The sequence below is a fragment of the Vicia villosa genome, linkage group LG2 (assembly GCF_029867415.1).
Source record: "Vicia villosa cultivar HV-30 ecotype Madison, WI linkage group LG2, Vvil1.0, whole genome shotgun sequence".
Classification (NCBI taxonomy): domain Eukaryota; kingdom Viridiplantae; phylum Streptophyta; class Magnoliopsida; order Fabales; family Fabaceae; genus Vicia; species Vicia villosa.
In genome coordinates this window covers 177,488,698-177,500,993 of record NC_081181.1, presented here as the reverse complement: position 1 = coordinate 177,500,993, position 12,296 = coordinate 177,488,698, and the positions used below count along the sequence as shown (strand labels likewise).

The 12,296-nt window shown below is 35.1% G+C and overlaps 1 protein-coding gene across 1 annotated transcript; it reads left to right on the top strand.

Moving 5' to 3' along the window:
• Positions 1–7,153: 7,153 nt before the first annotated feature.
• On the top strand, positions 7,154–9,351 carry LOC131647525 (DNA-directed RNA polymerases II and IV subunit 5A-like). The gene is made up of 4 exons (XM_058917418.1): positions 7,154–7,302; positions 7,486–7,884; positions 8,149–8,262; positions 9,066–9,351. Exons 2-4 carry the CDS (start codon positions 7,516–7,518, stop codon positions 9,189–9,191), a joined length of 609 nt encoding a protein of 202 aa, XP_058773401.1. The 5' UTR covers positions 7,154–7,302; positions 7,486–7,515; the 3' UTR covers positions 9,192–9,351.
• The last annotated feature ends 2,945 nt before the right edge of the window (positions 9,352–12,296 follow it).

The window sequence follows — 12,296 nt, the reverse complement described above, 5'->3', positions numbered from 1 at the left end:
CAAATCTACAAAAGGAAATATTTAAAGTTCGCAAGAGTACATTACTTTGAAAATGTGGAAGCTAACTTCCTATTTTACTAGATCTTTTCGAATTTTGAAACATACTGATAGTGTTACTTTTAGTGTTACCTCGGGCATTTTTCAATTTTCATTGAACTTCTTAGGTATTTTCACAATCTCTCACATGTTAAGTTGGACAATTTTTTAATGAGAATTTGACTTTTGAGACCTTTCCTTATATAATTGAGATTGAAAGATCAAGAAACTACTTGAAAAGGGGTGAGTCCCTCAGCCAAAAGGGGATGAATCCCTTAATTAAAGGTATCCCCCTTTTAATGAGGGTGAGCCTCTCAGCTAAATGAGCGAGTATTAACATTTTTCTAGATGTTTCCTAGGTAGTCAAGGAGACGCCGCATCAATAAAGTATGAGAGCTTGATGCATATTGAAGATAGAGTGTGGGTAGCATTTAATGCAATTCATGATGGCTTTCTTGGAAAAACCAATCTAACCTCTTTTTTACATGCGTCCTCCATGTGTAAGAACTTTTCCACTCCACGTGGCAGAGATTGTGTAAATATGAGAAATTTCGAGAGAATTTTTCCATCAATAATGCCTTCAAAGCTAAATTGGATGCCTTATTCGCGGTTCATATAGTTTATAAACCCATCTTCTTCTGCAAGGATCCCTTTAAGTCGTTGATGTATCGAGGAACCTTCTGACTCTCTGATTTTCCTAAACACACTTATACATCTTATAAGGAATATGCTCATAATCCTCTGGTAAAAACCGCTGCAGCCTTAATTGTTATATTTTTCGGTAAGTTATGACTGACCCATTCATTTGCCTTTGTCTCTGAACAACAAGCTTATCCCACCAGACAACATCAATACTTTTCATCCTAATCGCCACCATCTTAACTTGCTTTTTCTCAAGGATGCCCATTACGTCGAAGAATCCATCAACGCCGATTTGCCAATATAGATACTCCTTCACTTTTATCGTTTTGTAGAGCATTGGACTATCAACCTTCATTCGATAGTCATGATTACATTGTTGATTCCCATGATCAATCACCTTTTCATTGCCGGGTTCTACTTCATCTTCTTCTTCAGAACTCAAATTTTCAGCAATAACAACTTGATTGTTTCCTCCCTACGAAAACCCTAATTTGTTCTCCTATTCCGTCTATTCGTTGGTTCCTGTTGTTGTTATTGCTATTTTTCACCTAATTTGTAAGAGTAGCCATCTGTTTAGTCAAAGTAGTTAGGGTTGTAGTAAAAGCCACAATAATTCCCTCAATGTCTGTCTTGGTTAATGGTTGATCTCCGATGGCTGATCAAGCTACAAAAGAAACAGGAAAAGCCTAGTCTGATGCCACCCGACGTAGTCAGAATCACAAAGGATTAGCAAACACTAAACCTAGAGCGAAACATAAGTTTGCAAGCGGAAAACTTGTCAAGTAAAATTGTAGAATCCACCAGAAAGAGAAAAATATTGAATTTTATTATGATAAATAACCTTGACGGCCACACCTAAAAGTGTTTAATTACAAAAAAAAGAAACCCTAATGGGGTTTTAATCCAAAATAAAAATAAAACTGAAAAATTTGTAAAAAAATATTAAAATGTTATTTTCGGGATTGAAATAAACATGAATGGCTTAAAAATCCCATATATCACAAAGAAGCAACATGTTAGACTCGTGAGCCGATTTCCTATCCGGAAAGGTATAATAATAGTCATTCTGGCATTGGACGTTAAACTTACACAATTTCTGTCAAACCTTTCTGACGCATGACTTCTTTGATACACGCAACTAGCTTTCCTACATCAGACATTCAACCTCTGACCAGATAAGCATGCCAATTCTAGTTGATAAACAAAAGTGGCTAACACCAAGGAAAGTAGGTGACACTAGCCCTGTAACAAGCAATCAGTGGCAAGATCGATTATGTTAAATTTTGTATTTCCTTTATTGGAGAAGAAAAAGCATGGCATGTATAATATACTACCACCATTGTAGTACTAAATTGTCTTTTCCCTTTTATCATGAAAGATAGAAATGAGTCTGGGGTACGACCAAAAGGGTTGAAGCCCCATTACACAAACTTGGGGAGTTGTCATAAACTATAATGACGATGAATAGAGCAATCAAAACCCTTCAAACGTCGACACACAAGCACATCAATAATGCATCTAAAAAAGGCAAATAACTGGCCTACCCCCTCATGGTAGCTAGCCACTCCAGAGTTTGTGGTAGGATTACTAAGACATCAACCTCAAACCAGGTTTATACTTAAGGGCATGGGAAGGGGTATCAAACCTTGTTTGGACACAACCCCTAAAGACGTCCAATAAATTTCGAGCACAATACTTAGAAAAAGAGCCAACCTTATAGATGAAAGTACATGACATAACGACACCATAAAATAGGAATAAGTTAAACAAGAAATAAGATAAAATAAAATACATATACAAGTGTATTGCAAGTTAAGGACATAAAGACTACATAAATGGCAGAATTAAACACGCTGACATCATAAAAAATGAACTTGCTAGCCATCCGGAGGAACTACTTACCCGCATTTAATCACTTGGCCAAGACGTACCTGAGATCGAAATATGAGACCAATTGAATATAAGTATTCAACTTGTTGAAGTGCATTCTCAAAAGCGACCCTAGCCACACAAAAATCATTTTGTAGGGATTCGGCCAACTCCTTACAAAGAGAAAGGTTCTCCTTGCACATGTTATTAGGCCAAACTCAATTTTCCTTTGATTCTATTGGGACACTTTGAAAACCTTTTCCATCTCCTTGTTTATTTTCCGAGCAACCTCCAAAAATCGGGTTCCCTCTGCCAAAGCCCCATCCTTCTCGGCCCCCCATAAAATAGTCACTTCAACTTTTTAATTTAAGAATCAGGATACCGAAAGGGTCCTAAAGCAATTTTAATGGCGAGAAATGAGTCAAGCATCCTGGATTTCTTCCAAGCATTTATCCATCTTAACGCTAAGACCGCCAACTCATTTTTTCAACCTTCCCATCTCTTCATGAATACGATCAGACAAGATAACCTCTTCCTAACTATAAGCACCAAAATTCAGAAAAGGAGATGTCTGACGTGCATGGTAAGCCAACTCCCTTTGAAGAGCTTTGTCAGAAAGTTCTAAAAAGTATGAGTAATCTTTGTTAGATACTGAAGCATAAAATCAATCACATGTACTCAAATTCGAATGAAATAGAAACATGAGATTCATATCCATATCTGTGGAAGAGGATCCACCCACGTATCTAGTTTGTTGAAGGTGCTTACGAAGATAACCATCATCTCGGATCTCTCCCATCTCAGAAATTATGGATAATCTTTCCTCCTTTTCCCGACGAGGAAATGGAGAAATTCCCTCCACTAAGGCACAACAGGAGAATCTGAGGTAGCATCTATGATGCAAGGATAAATTATTTGTCCAATTTATCCGATAATCGGGCCAGAAGGGCTCCCAACAGGTGTACACGTTGCAAAAACCATCTTTGTTGAGGGCATGTTTAGAATCCCAATTGAAATAGTAGTGGCCACAATTTCTTTCCTCAACCGCCTCATGGCATGTTCACTCTTCATGGCATTTGTAAAAGACATAAGACATTAGGAAAGATCAAGGAAAGGAAATAAGAAGGACAAAATTCTAAAGTCTCTTACCAAAAATTTTCTTCTTCTCATTATGTATTTGGCATCCACAATCTAACGAGTTTGAATGCACCTTTTTAGCTGAGTCTTGGAGGCCGTGTCAGACAGAATCACCACACATACATAGCCAAGTTCATGACAAAAGGACACTAGATGACCCTTCAAATACATCTCCTCTTTGGACAAGTCTTCATCCCAATAGAGGTGCATCCCGATTTTAATTAGAAAGTGACTCCGAGTCCAGTATTTACCAAAGAGATATGTACATTGTAACACCCCTCTAATACCCTGCGGAAATTAAACAAATATTAATCAGAGTAACATGTAAAGAGGTGCCACAATTCATAAATAAAAGAAAACACACGTTCGGCATATGTCATGCATTCACTGAAAACATCTGAATTATAACTCATTAGATAAAAATCATGTTTACACAGCGGAATCGAATCATCAAGTCAACATTACATCATCAATGTATCAGATTTCAAACAAAATAAACAAACAGAGTTATAATCGAAACTCAAAACATCGCGTTCCCAGTGTTACATCTATCAGAGCATGACACCGACACAACAACTAAACCGACTTATGAGCTAATCCTCACCAAGTCGCGCCGCTATCCTCAATCTGAAAATGACAACAGGTAAGGGTGAGTCTCATCACAGTTAACCAATGTTATTGCATCATAAATAACAATATATCATAGTTATATCATTCACCCAATCGTTTCATATTCAGACACATCATCGTCACACATCCATAAACATCAAGTCATCACATAACATATATAAATCATGCTATAAAAGTCATGCATATGTATTAAACTGACACTACGCATGTGGTGCCAACATCATCAATGGGAAAACCCACCGACCGATCTATCATCATCCAGATACGGCCCTGCCAGCACAAATTCCACACAATGGGAATCTTGCCCTTCACTGCATCCTCTCATCATTAGGATATAACCCTCATCAAATGATTATGAATACATGCAAACATATATACAACATACTATCATCATCATCATACTATGAGTAGCATCATCTTATACTCATTCATCATCATCATTCATCATCATTATTAACCAGTATGTTCATATATATACATTAGCATCATTCCATAAATCAGACAGCAATAATTCATACAAATTCATCAGTTTAAAAGTTACATGTCATCAAACTTTCAAAATCACAAAACAGCAAAATCTGTAATTCACGCTGACCATACGCGTACCAACAGGGCCAAAAATCCACACAACCCACACCATACGCGTATCATACGCGTATGAACAGATCCATTTCTCCACACAAAATGCACACATACGCGTACCAGCTAGGCATACACGTACCAACCAAGTGCCATACGCGTACCATGCGCGTACGAGCAGGAAGTGCATTCTGATGCACATTTGGGGAGCGTATCATACTCGTATCACCCCCTCCCTACGCGTACCATACGCGTATCATACGCAAATGGGCAGCAGTTTACCAAACCTGCAACTTACCCATTCGTCTTCCTCGCGAATTCATCTGTACAGCCTGCGATTTGGGTCTCAAAACCAGAAATTTCACATTCTAAGATTATAAAAATCACCCATCAATTAACAGTTTATGATTCTACAATCGATTTTACTCATCATAACCTAATCTATTCAGTCATTAGGGATTAGCAGTCAAAATTCCAATCCAAATGATGAACACAAACAGAAAATCCAGAATATAGAATCAATTAATCCAAACAATACTCCTAATCCATACTATTATTCATAATACGATAATAGAGATTAAATGGAGAGTCCTCCCTTACCTTAGCCAAGAGTTCTTGATTGGTCTCTCCCTCTTCAGTTCTCCTTCACGTTCTTCGTGTTCCCAAACCCTTCAGTCTTTCACGTTCTTTCTCTGTTTCCCCAATTCCAATTGTTTTATGAAAATAATAATAAATTTTAGTAAAGAGCCTTACTACACCACATCTCCCCTTTTACTATTTTCTTACAATGGCCCAAATGCCATAAACAATTATTTTCATTATTTTTCACATAATCCTTAATAATTCTAATTATTAATTCAATATTCCAATTAAATTAATATTAAAATTATACGGGTGTTACATACATGTAGAAGGAACACCGTGATCCAGTTGACAAGTCTTCCAATGGCCCTCCTTATTGAAAGAAACTATTAGGAAGAAGCGTTCATTAAAATGTTTTACACTATTAGAATAAGTCTCGCAGTATTTAGTACTTTTCCTCAGAAATACCAAACCAGAGCCATTCACAGATTTGGAATCACTTTTCATTTTAAAGAGATGGAAGAACAATGTCACTATCGCCTTACTAGCTTTATATTCACACAAGTGTTGAAAAACCTTGACGAACGCCAAACTCACAGGGTGGAACTGCGAGGGGGGAATGATTAAATGGTTCAGAACACTAATTTTGAACTCGTTGAAGGAAGACAATAGCCAATGAGGCAGAGCAAACACTCATGAATTAGGATAACAAATCCATCATACTGACCATATACCCTTTGATTCTCATATGGAGGAAGAACACCCCAATCTTCTGACGAACTCATAAATCATAGCTTAGGAAAGGCGTCACCACAAGAGAAAGCGAAAAAAACATTTTATATCTCTGAATTTACCCAAACATATCTTTACCAACCTTCTTAGTTGAGACATGCGTGATAACCATGAGCAAAAAGGTCAAATAACGAATGCAGAAACAATGGGAAAGGCGAACAAGTTCAAAGCACTAGAAAACCTAAAATGGTGAAACAAAGAAGAAGACTGGAAACTCGAACAGTGGAACCCATGTGTTCAAGCAGAAAACCGAACACGTGAAACTAAACTGATGAGCGAAATTTTTTGGGAACAAATCAACACTCATCCCAAAGAGTCTCGAGAAAAAAGGTAGAAAAAGGAAGAGATTTCTTGAGCAAAGTCAATAAACAATTAGTAATGAAAAAAATGGCTCCTCGAGAACCCTATATATTCCTTTAGAAAGCTAAAGGCCATATGATCATTCCCCGTTATCAACAGTTGATATCTCCCTAAGACTATTCGAAAGACACTATAGTATCCTCAATATAGGAAAATCATGATGGTCAGCTAGAATGGGATACATGTCAATCGTTCCTCGCACCATGTAATATTAGAACACTATACCACTACAACACTGCATAGGTTCAACTTTTTCGATTATCATTTCATTCTAAATAAGAACACTTTTAATTTATGGAAGAATTACCATAAATAATAAATTTCTACCTTAAATTAAATTTAAGGTAGAAATTTAATTTAAGACCTATATTAAACGGAAAGAAACACATTACTATTTGATTCAAATATATATTTTTTCAAATAAAAATCAAATATTATCTGCGCGTAAATTAAACTTGTGATACAATTATTTTTAAAATATTTTTTATTAATTTTTAAAATAATAATATCACAGATTTAGGACAACCTCAACATAAACCTCGCAGAACAAAAAAACCTAAAACCTCACTAACCCTCGCTGCCTTTTGCGACATCTCCCACCCGAGCAACTCTCCCGCGCCTCCCCATACCTCTTCTCCCTCTTGTGCGCCGCCGTCTCCGTCTCCCCTAACAACAGTAAGTCCTCCTCCACTCCGACTCTGCCATGTCGTTTTGTTTCCCCATTTCAATTTTTCTTTATTTTCCTTAACTTTAATTGAATTAAATTGATTCTCTGCATAATAATTTTTTGTGTTTGTTGCAAATAATTATTTTTTTTTGGATACAAAAAATGATTACATATTGGTTCATGCTCTGTAGTTTAATTTTGCATCTCAAAAAAGCGTAAAGATGGTGTATTCCGAGGAAGAGATACCCAAACTACACAGGGTTCACAGAACAGTTTTGCAAATGTTAAGAGACAGAAACTACCTCGTCCTAGATTCGGAGATAAATATGTCGAGACAAGAGTTCAAAGAAAAGCTTGACATTAACCTGAAGGGAGGAGCCCCCACTTATTTCAAAACTAACAAAGACGATCCTTCTGACAAAATCTTTGTTTACTTTGTCCGTGTAGCCAAACTCGGTCTCAGTGTTCTTACGAAGATCCGTGAGCGTATGGAGAGCGAGGGAGTCGAGAGATCTATCCTTGTTAGTCGAAGTAAACCATCTGAAGCTCTTAAGGACTTGGCCCCCAAACATCGTATTGAACTGTTTCAGGTAATCATTTATTCCTTGATGTAGAGTCTAAATTGATTAACGGTTTTCAATTTAAAGGAGAAATTTGAAATATTGTAAATTTCAAATGTTGATCCTTGTAATATTAACTATCAAAGTTGTTATTCATTCTAACTAAATTCTAAGAGGGTGACATTTTGTGTTAGAATAGGTTAGATGGAAGATAGGCAGACAAATAGATAGATTAGATTTCTTCATGTGTGTGTAGGTGATTGTTAACGGTAAATGTAACCGCTGGTTGTGCAGGAGGATGAACTGCTGGTGAACGTAACAGAACACGAGCTTGTGCCGGAACATCAGGTGCTCACCGAGGCTGAGAAGGAAAACTTGCTTGAGACATACACCGTCAAAGAAACTCAGGTCAGTATTCTATTGATGAGAACTTCTGATATGCTTGTTAGTTAAGATACTAATTCTGCATTGTAATGCAATGATACAAAAATTGCAAAATAACCTCTGTAAAGTAAGAAGAAAATCTTTCTATTCAGAAGTTCAAATCACATGAAACTCGTTGAAATTCTATTACATGCATCATGGACTGAACAATGCATGTAACTGAATGGCAAAAAAAGTGATGGTAAACAATGTCATCATTTACAGAAAAGCCTGATCCATTTTTAGATAAACAATGTATCTACTAAGTTTGGACTGTATTCATTCATTCAAGCATAGTGAAAGTTTAGCTTTGCAATTATTAGTGTTAGCTCCTTCATTCTTTATCTTACAGATGTATTGGTCTTGTAGTCATATATTTAGGGGTGACAAAACGAGTCCGACCCGCTGAGCATATCCGTTTTGTCTGCATTTTTTTGTGGGACGGGACAAGGGTTTAGGTCTGCACCGTCTAATATGCCTGTCCTGCTGTGCCCCGTTTTTCGTGGGCTTTTGCTGGTGCCGGCATTAACAAGATTTTCTTGCAATTTTTAGCCTTTAGGGGAGCAAAGCCCGCATGCCCGCCCCGCCTTTCGCTCATTTTTTTCGCGGCGCAACCATAGTTTTAGGCTCGCACACTCAACTATGTCCGCCTACACCCTGTATTTTTGCTGGACAGGCTGCCTATTTGTCTCCCTCTACATATATTGTCTCTGATTTGCATTTACAGTATTCTTCTACAAACTTCTTTTACAGTTCATTAGATCTAATATTTTTGGGCTGCTTCTCAGCTACCTAGAATGTTCGTGACGGATCCTGTTGCGAGATATTATGGACTCAAGCGTGGACAAGTTGTTCGGATAATCCGGCCAAGCGAGACTGCAGGCACATATGTTACATACCGAATTGTTGTATAAGGATTTCCTTGAGCTCATCTGCTATACTTACTTTTGTAATGTTACCTACTAATATTTATGCAAAGCTTGCTTGCACTCAGTGATTCAATAACCTGTATTTTTGGTGGATTCGGTTAAACAGTTTGGTTATGTTATTGGTGTTATTTAAACAATTCTCATACTTGATTTGGTTTCGTTTTAGTTTTTTTTTTTTTTTTTTTTTAATTTTAATTTTAAAACAGTCCTAATTAATAGTAGTTTGGTTCTCAAAGAATCAGTTCGATTTAAAAGCACATAACCGTCGTGCGAAAATTTCACTAAGGTTTAAGGGAAATTAAACATCACAACTTCCTTTATTTTATAAAAACACAACTCTAATCTAAGCATGTCTTCCAAAATTTGAGTGGTTATCGAACATCTCTTTTCTTCTCTTCTTTCCGTTCTTTTGAGAATTTATCTCTTTGGAGATTTTTTTCTTTGACAATTAAGAGTAGTCATTACCATAGCCCTTTTGTTTGTCAATTCAGAAGTCATTGAGATTATTGAGTGGTCTAAGTATAATATAAACAGTATTTCTATATCATAGCTTAAATTACAGTAGGATTCCAATACAATTGTGATTGTATTGTTTTATCTCAAGAGTTCAATACAATATTGATAGTCTGCTTGCCATGATGCATATACGTCAATACAAAAATAAGAGCTTTCTGTGAAATGTATGAATAGAGAACTAAACTGTTAGGTTCATAACTCCTATTAATCTCTCTCCCCCTCCCTCCCAAATTCTCTTTTGCTCTTTAATTACAACTCCCTCCCAAATTCTCTTTTGCTCTTTAATTACAAACAAAATAATAGTTGACTGAGAGGTAAGAATTGTATGGGATTAACTATTACTACTATGATTTTGTGAATAGTAACTGCTAGCCACGATGGAACTATATTCTCCACTGCATATAAAGAATTTGGTTTCTTTTATTAAGTTAGTAGTGCAAAAATATGTGTAATATATATATATATATATATATATATATATATATATATATATATATATATATATATATATATATATAGGGAGCATATCAAGTGAGAGCATTTTTAAATGAGAGATGAGAGGAATAAATATCAACCTTTAGATTCATCCAGAGAGAGAATGTTAATATATTAATAAGGCTATTAATTTCTCTCTCATGATGAATCTAAAGGTTGATATTTATTCCTCTCATCCTCTCATTTAAAATTGCTCTCACTTGATATGCTCCCTATATATATATATATATATATATATATATATATATATATATATATATATATATATATATAGGTTTAAAATTTTGATGATTCAATAAATTTTAGTTAAATTGTTAAAATATTCAAAATTTAATTTAGTAGTGCTCAAATATGTGTAATATATATTGATTTAAAATTTTGATGATTCAATAAATTTTAGTTAAATTATTGTAATATTGAAAATTTTCATTGTACTAGTGGAATGGGTCTTGTGTCTATGGTTTTATCGAAGACCCGACGACTTCTGGAGTTCTTTTTAGTGTTTTTCCTCCTGAATTGGTATCGATTTACGGATGACGGCTTGGGTCCTTCGTTAGGTCACTTCTTGCAGGGTCCTCAATATTATTTCCGCTAAGGCCTAAGAACTCTACTATTGCACCATGTTGTAAACACGGTTCACCAAATCATCTGCTCCCTGCACGTTGAGGTTAACGTGTAACAATTGAAAGCTGGGAAGCATCTCCTTTCCAAGAATCATAGGCACTAGTGGAGGTCTGAACGAAGGTTCGCCCTAGTGAAATTTTTGCTCATATATGAGAAACAATAGAGGTTGGTATGCTCCTTGATCTGCTTTAGGTTTAATGGGTGTCGATAAGTAACAAATGAAGATGTTATCAGGATTGGATTATCTACTCTTTGAAGAAGTGATGGTGGATCTTTGACCGCTTCAGCAACAACGACAATGGTTTGTCGTTTGACGGAAGAGCTAGTGGCTTTGGATCAGTTTTATAACCAGTTCGCATTTATAAATCAGTTTTATATTTTGAACTCTTTTAGAGCCAATTTTTTTGTTTTAAAATAAAATTGAATATGAATTTATTATTTTCCGGAAAAACTTATTTTATAAATTTTCAATTTTTTTTTTATTTTCATAATCTTTTTATTATAAAATGTAATTTTAAATAATAATTTTTAAAACAATTAATTAAACTTTTTAAATGATTCAAATATTTTTAATTAATACAAGAGAAAAGGGGTGATGCACTGACAGTGTAAAATAGTTTTACACTGTCAATCAATCACAACCATGTATCCAATTAACTCCTTCTTTTAATTTAATTTTTTTTTAATGACATGACAATCTGCTTCTTTTTTATTGGATGACAGTGTAAAATTATTTTACACTATCAGTGCATACCTATTAAACTCTTAATACAATTCACTTTGAATATATAATTCAATTAATTATATTATTGCACATTCCTAAAATAACAATGAATTTATTGCGAAGTTAAGTGGAGAACAAATTACACTCCTCTCCTCTAAACTTTTATCTCTTATCATTCTTTTATCATAGGGATGGTTTTTGGTCATTTTTTTGCTAGAAATTACCCCTCAATATCGTTTTTCTTTCTCTTTATTTAAATAAGTGGTTATCCATATAAATTTGTTTCTTCTCTTGCGTGTTTTTAAGTTTTCATCGTTTTGTGCGATGTTTGTTGGTTTTCCCGTCTTAGTACGATGCTTGTTAATTTTCTCGTCTTAATACGGTGTTTGTTGGTTCAGATTGACACATTTACTTCAAATCATTGTAGATCTAAGGAAGACTTGGACGTCAATGTTGCAGATCCAGAAGTATGAATATTCCGGTAACTTTTATTTTGTCATTTTTGTAGGCACTTTTATATTGTCGTTGTATGCTATTAACTTAGGTGCTGCAAGATTGTTTGCAGATTCACTTTTTTCAGTTTTTAGCGATCTTGAATGTGTATTGATCGATGTATTTTTTAATTTGAATGAATATCTTTTTAGTAAAAAAAAAAGTGGAGAACAAATTATTTGTCTTAATATATAAAGATTTTATTTTTAAAGAGGAAGATAATAAGAATTTTTGTGTGA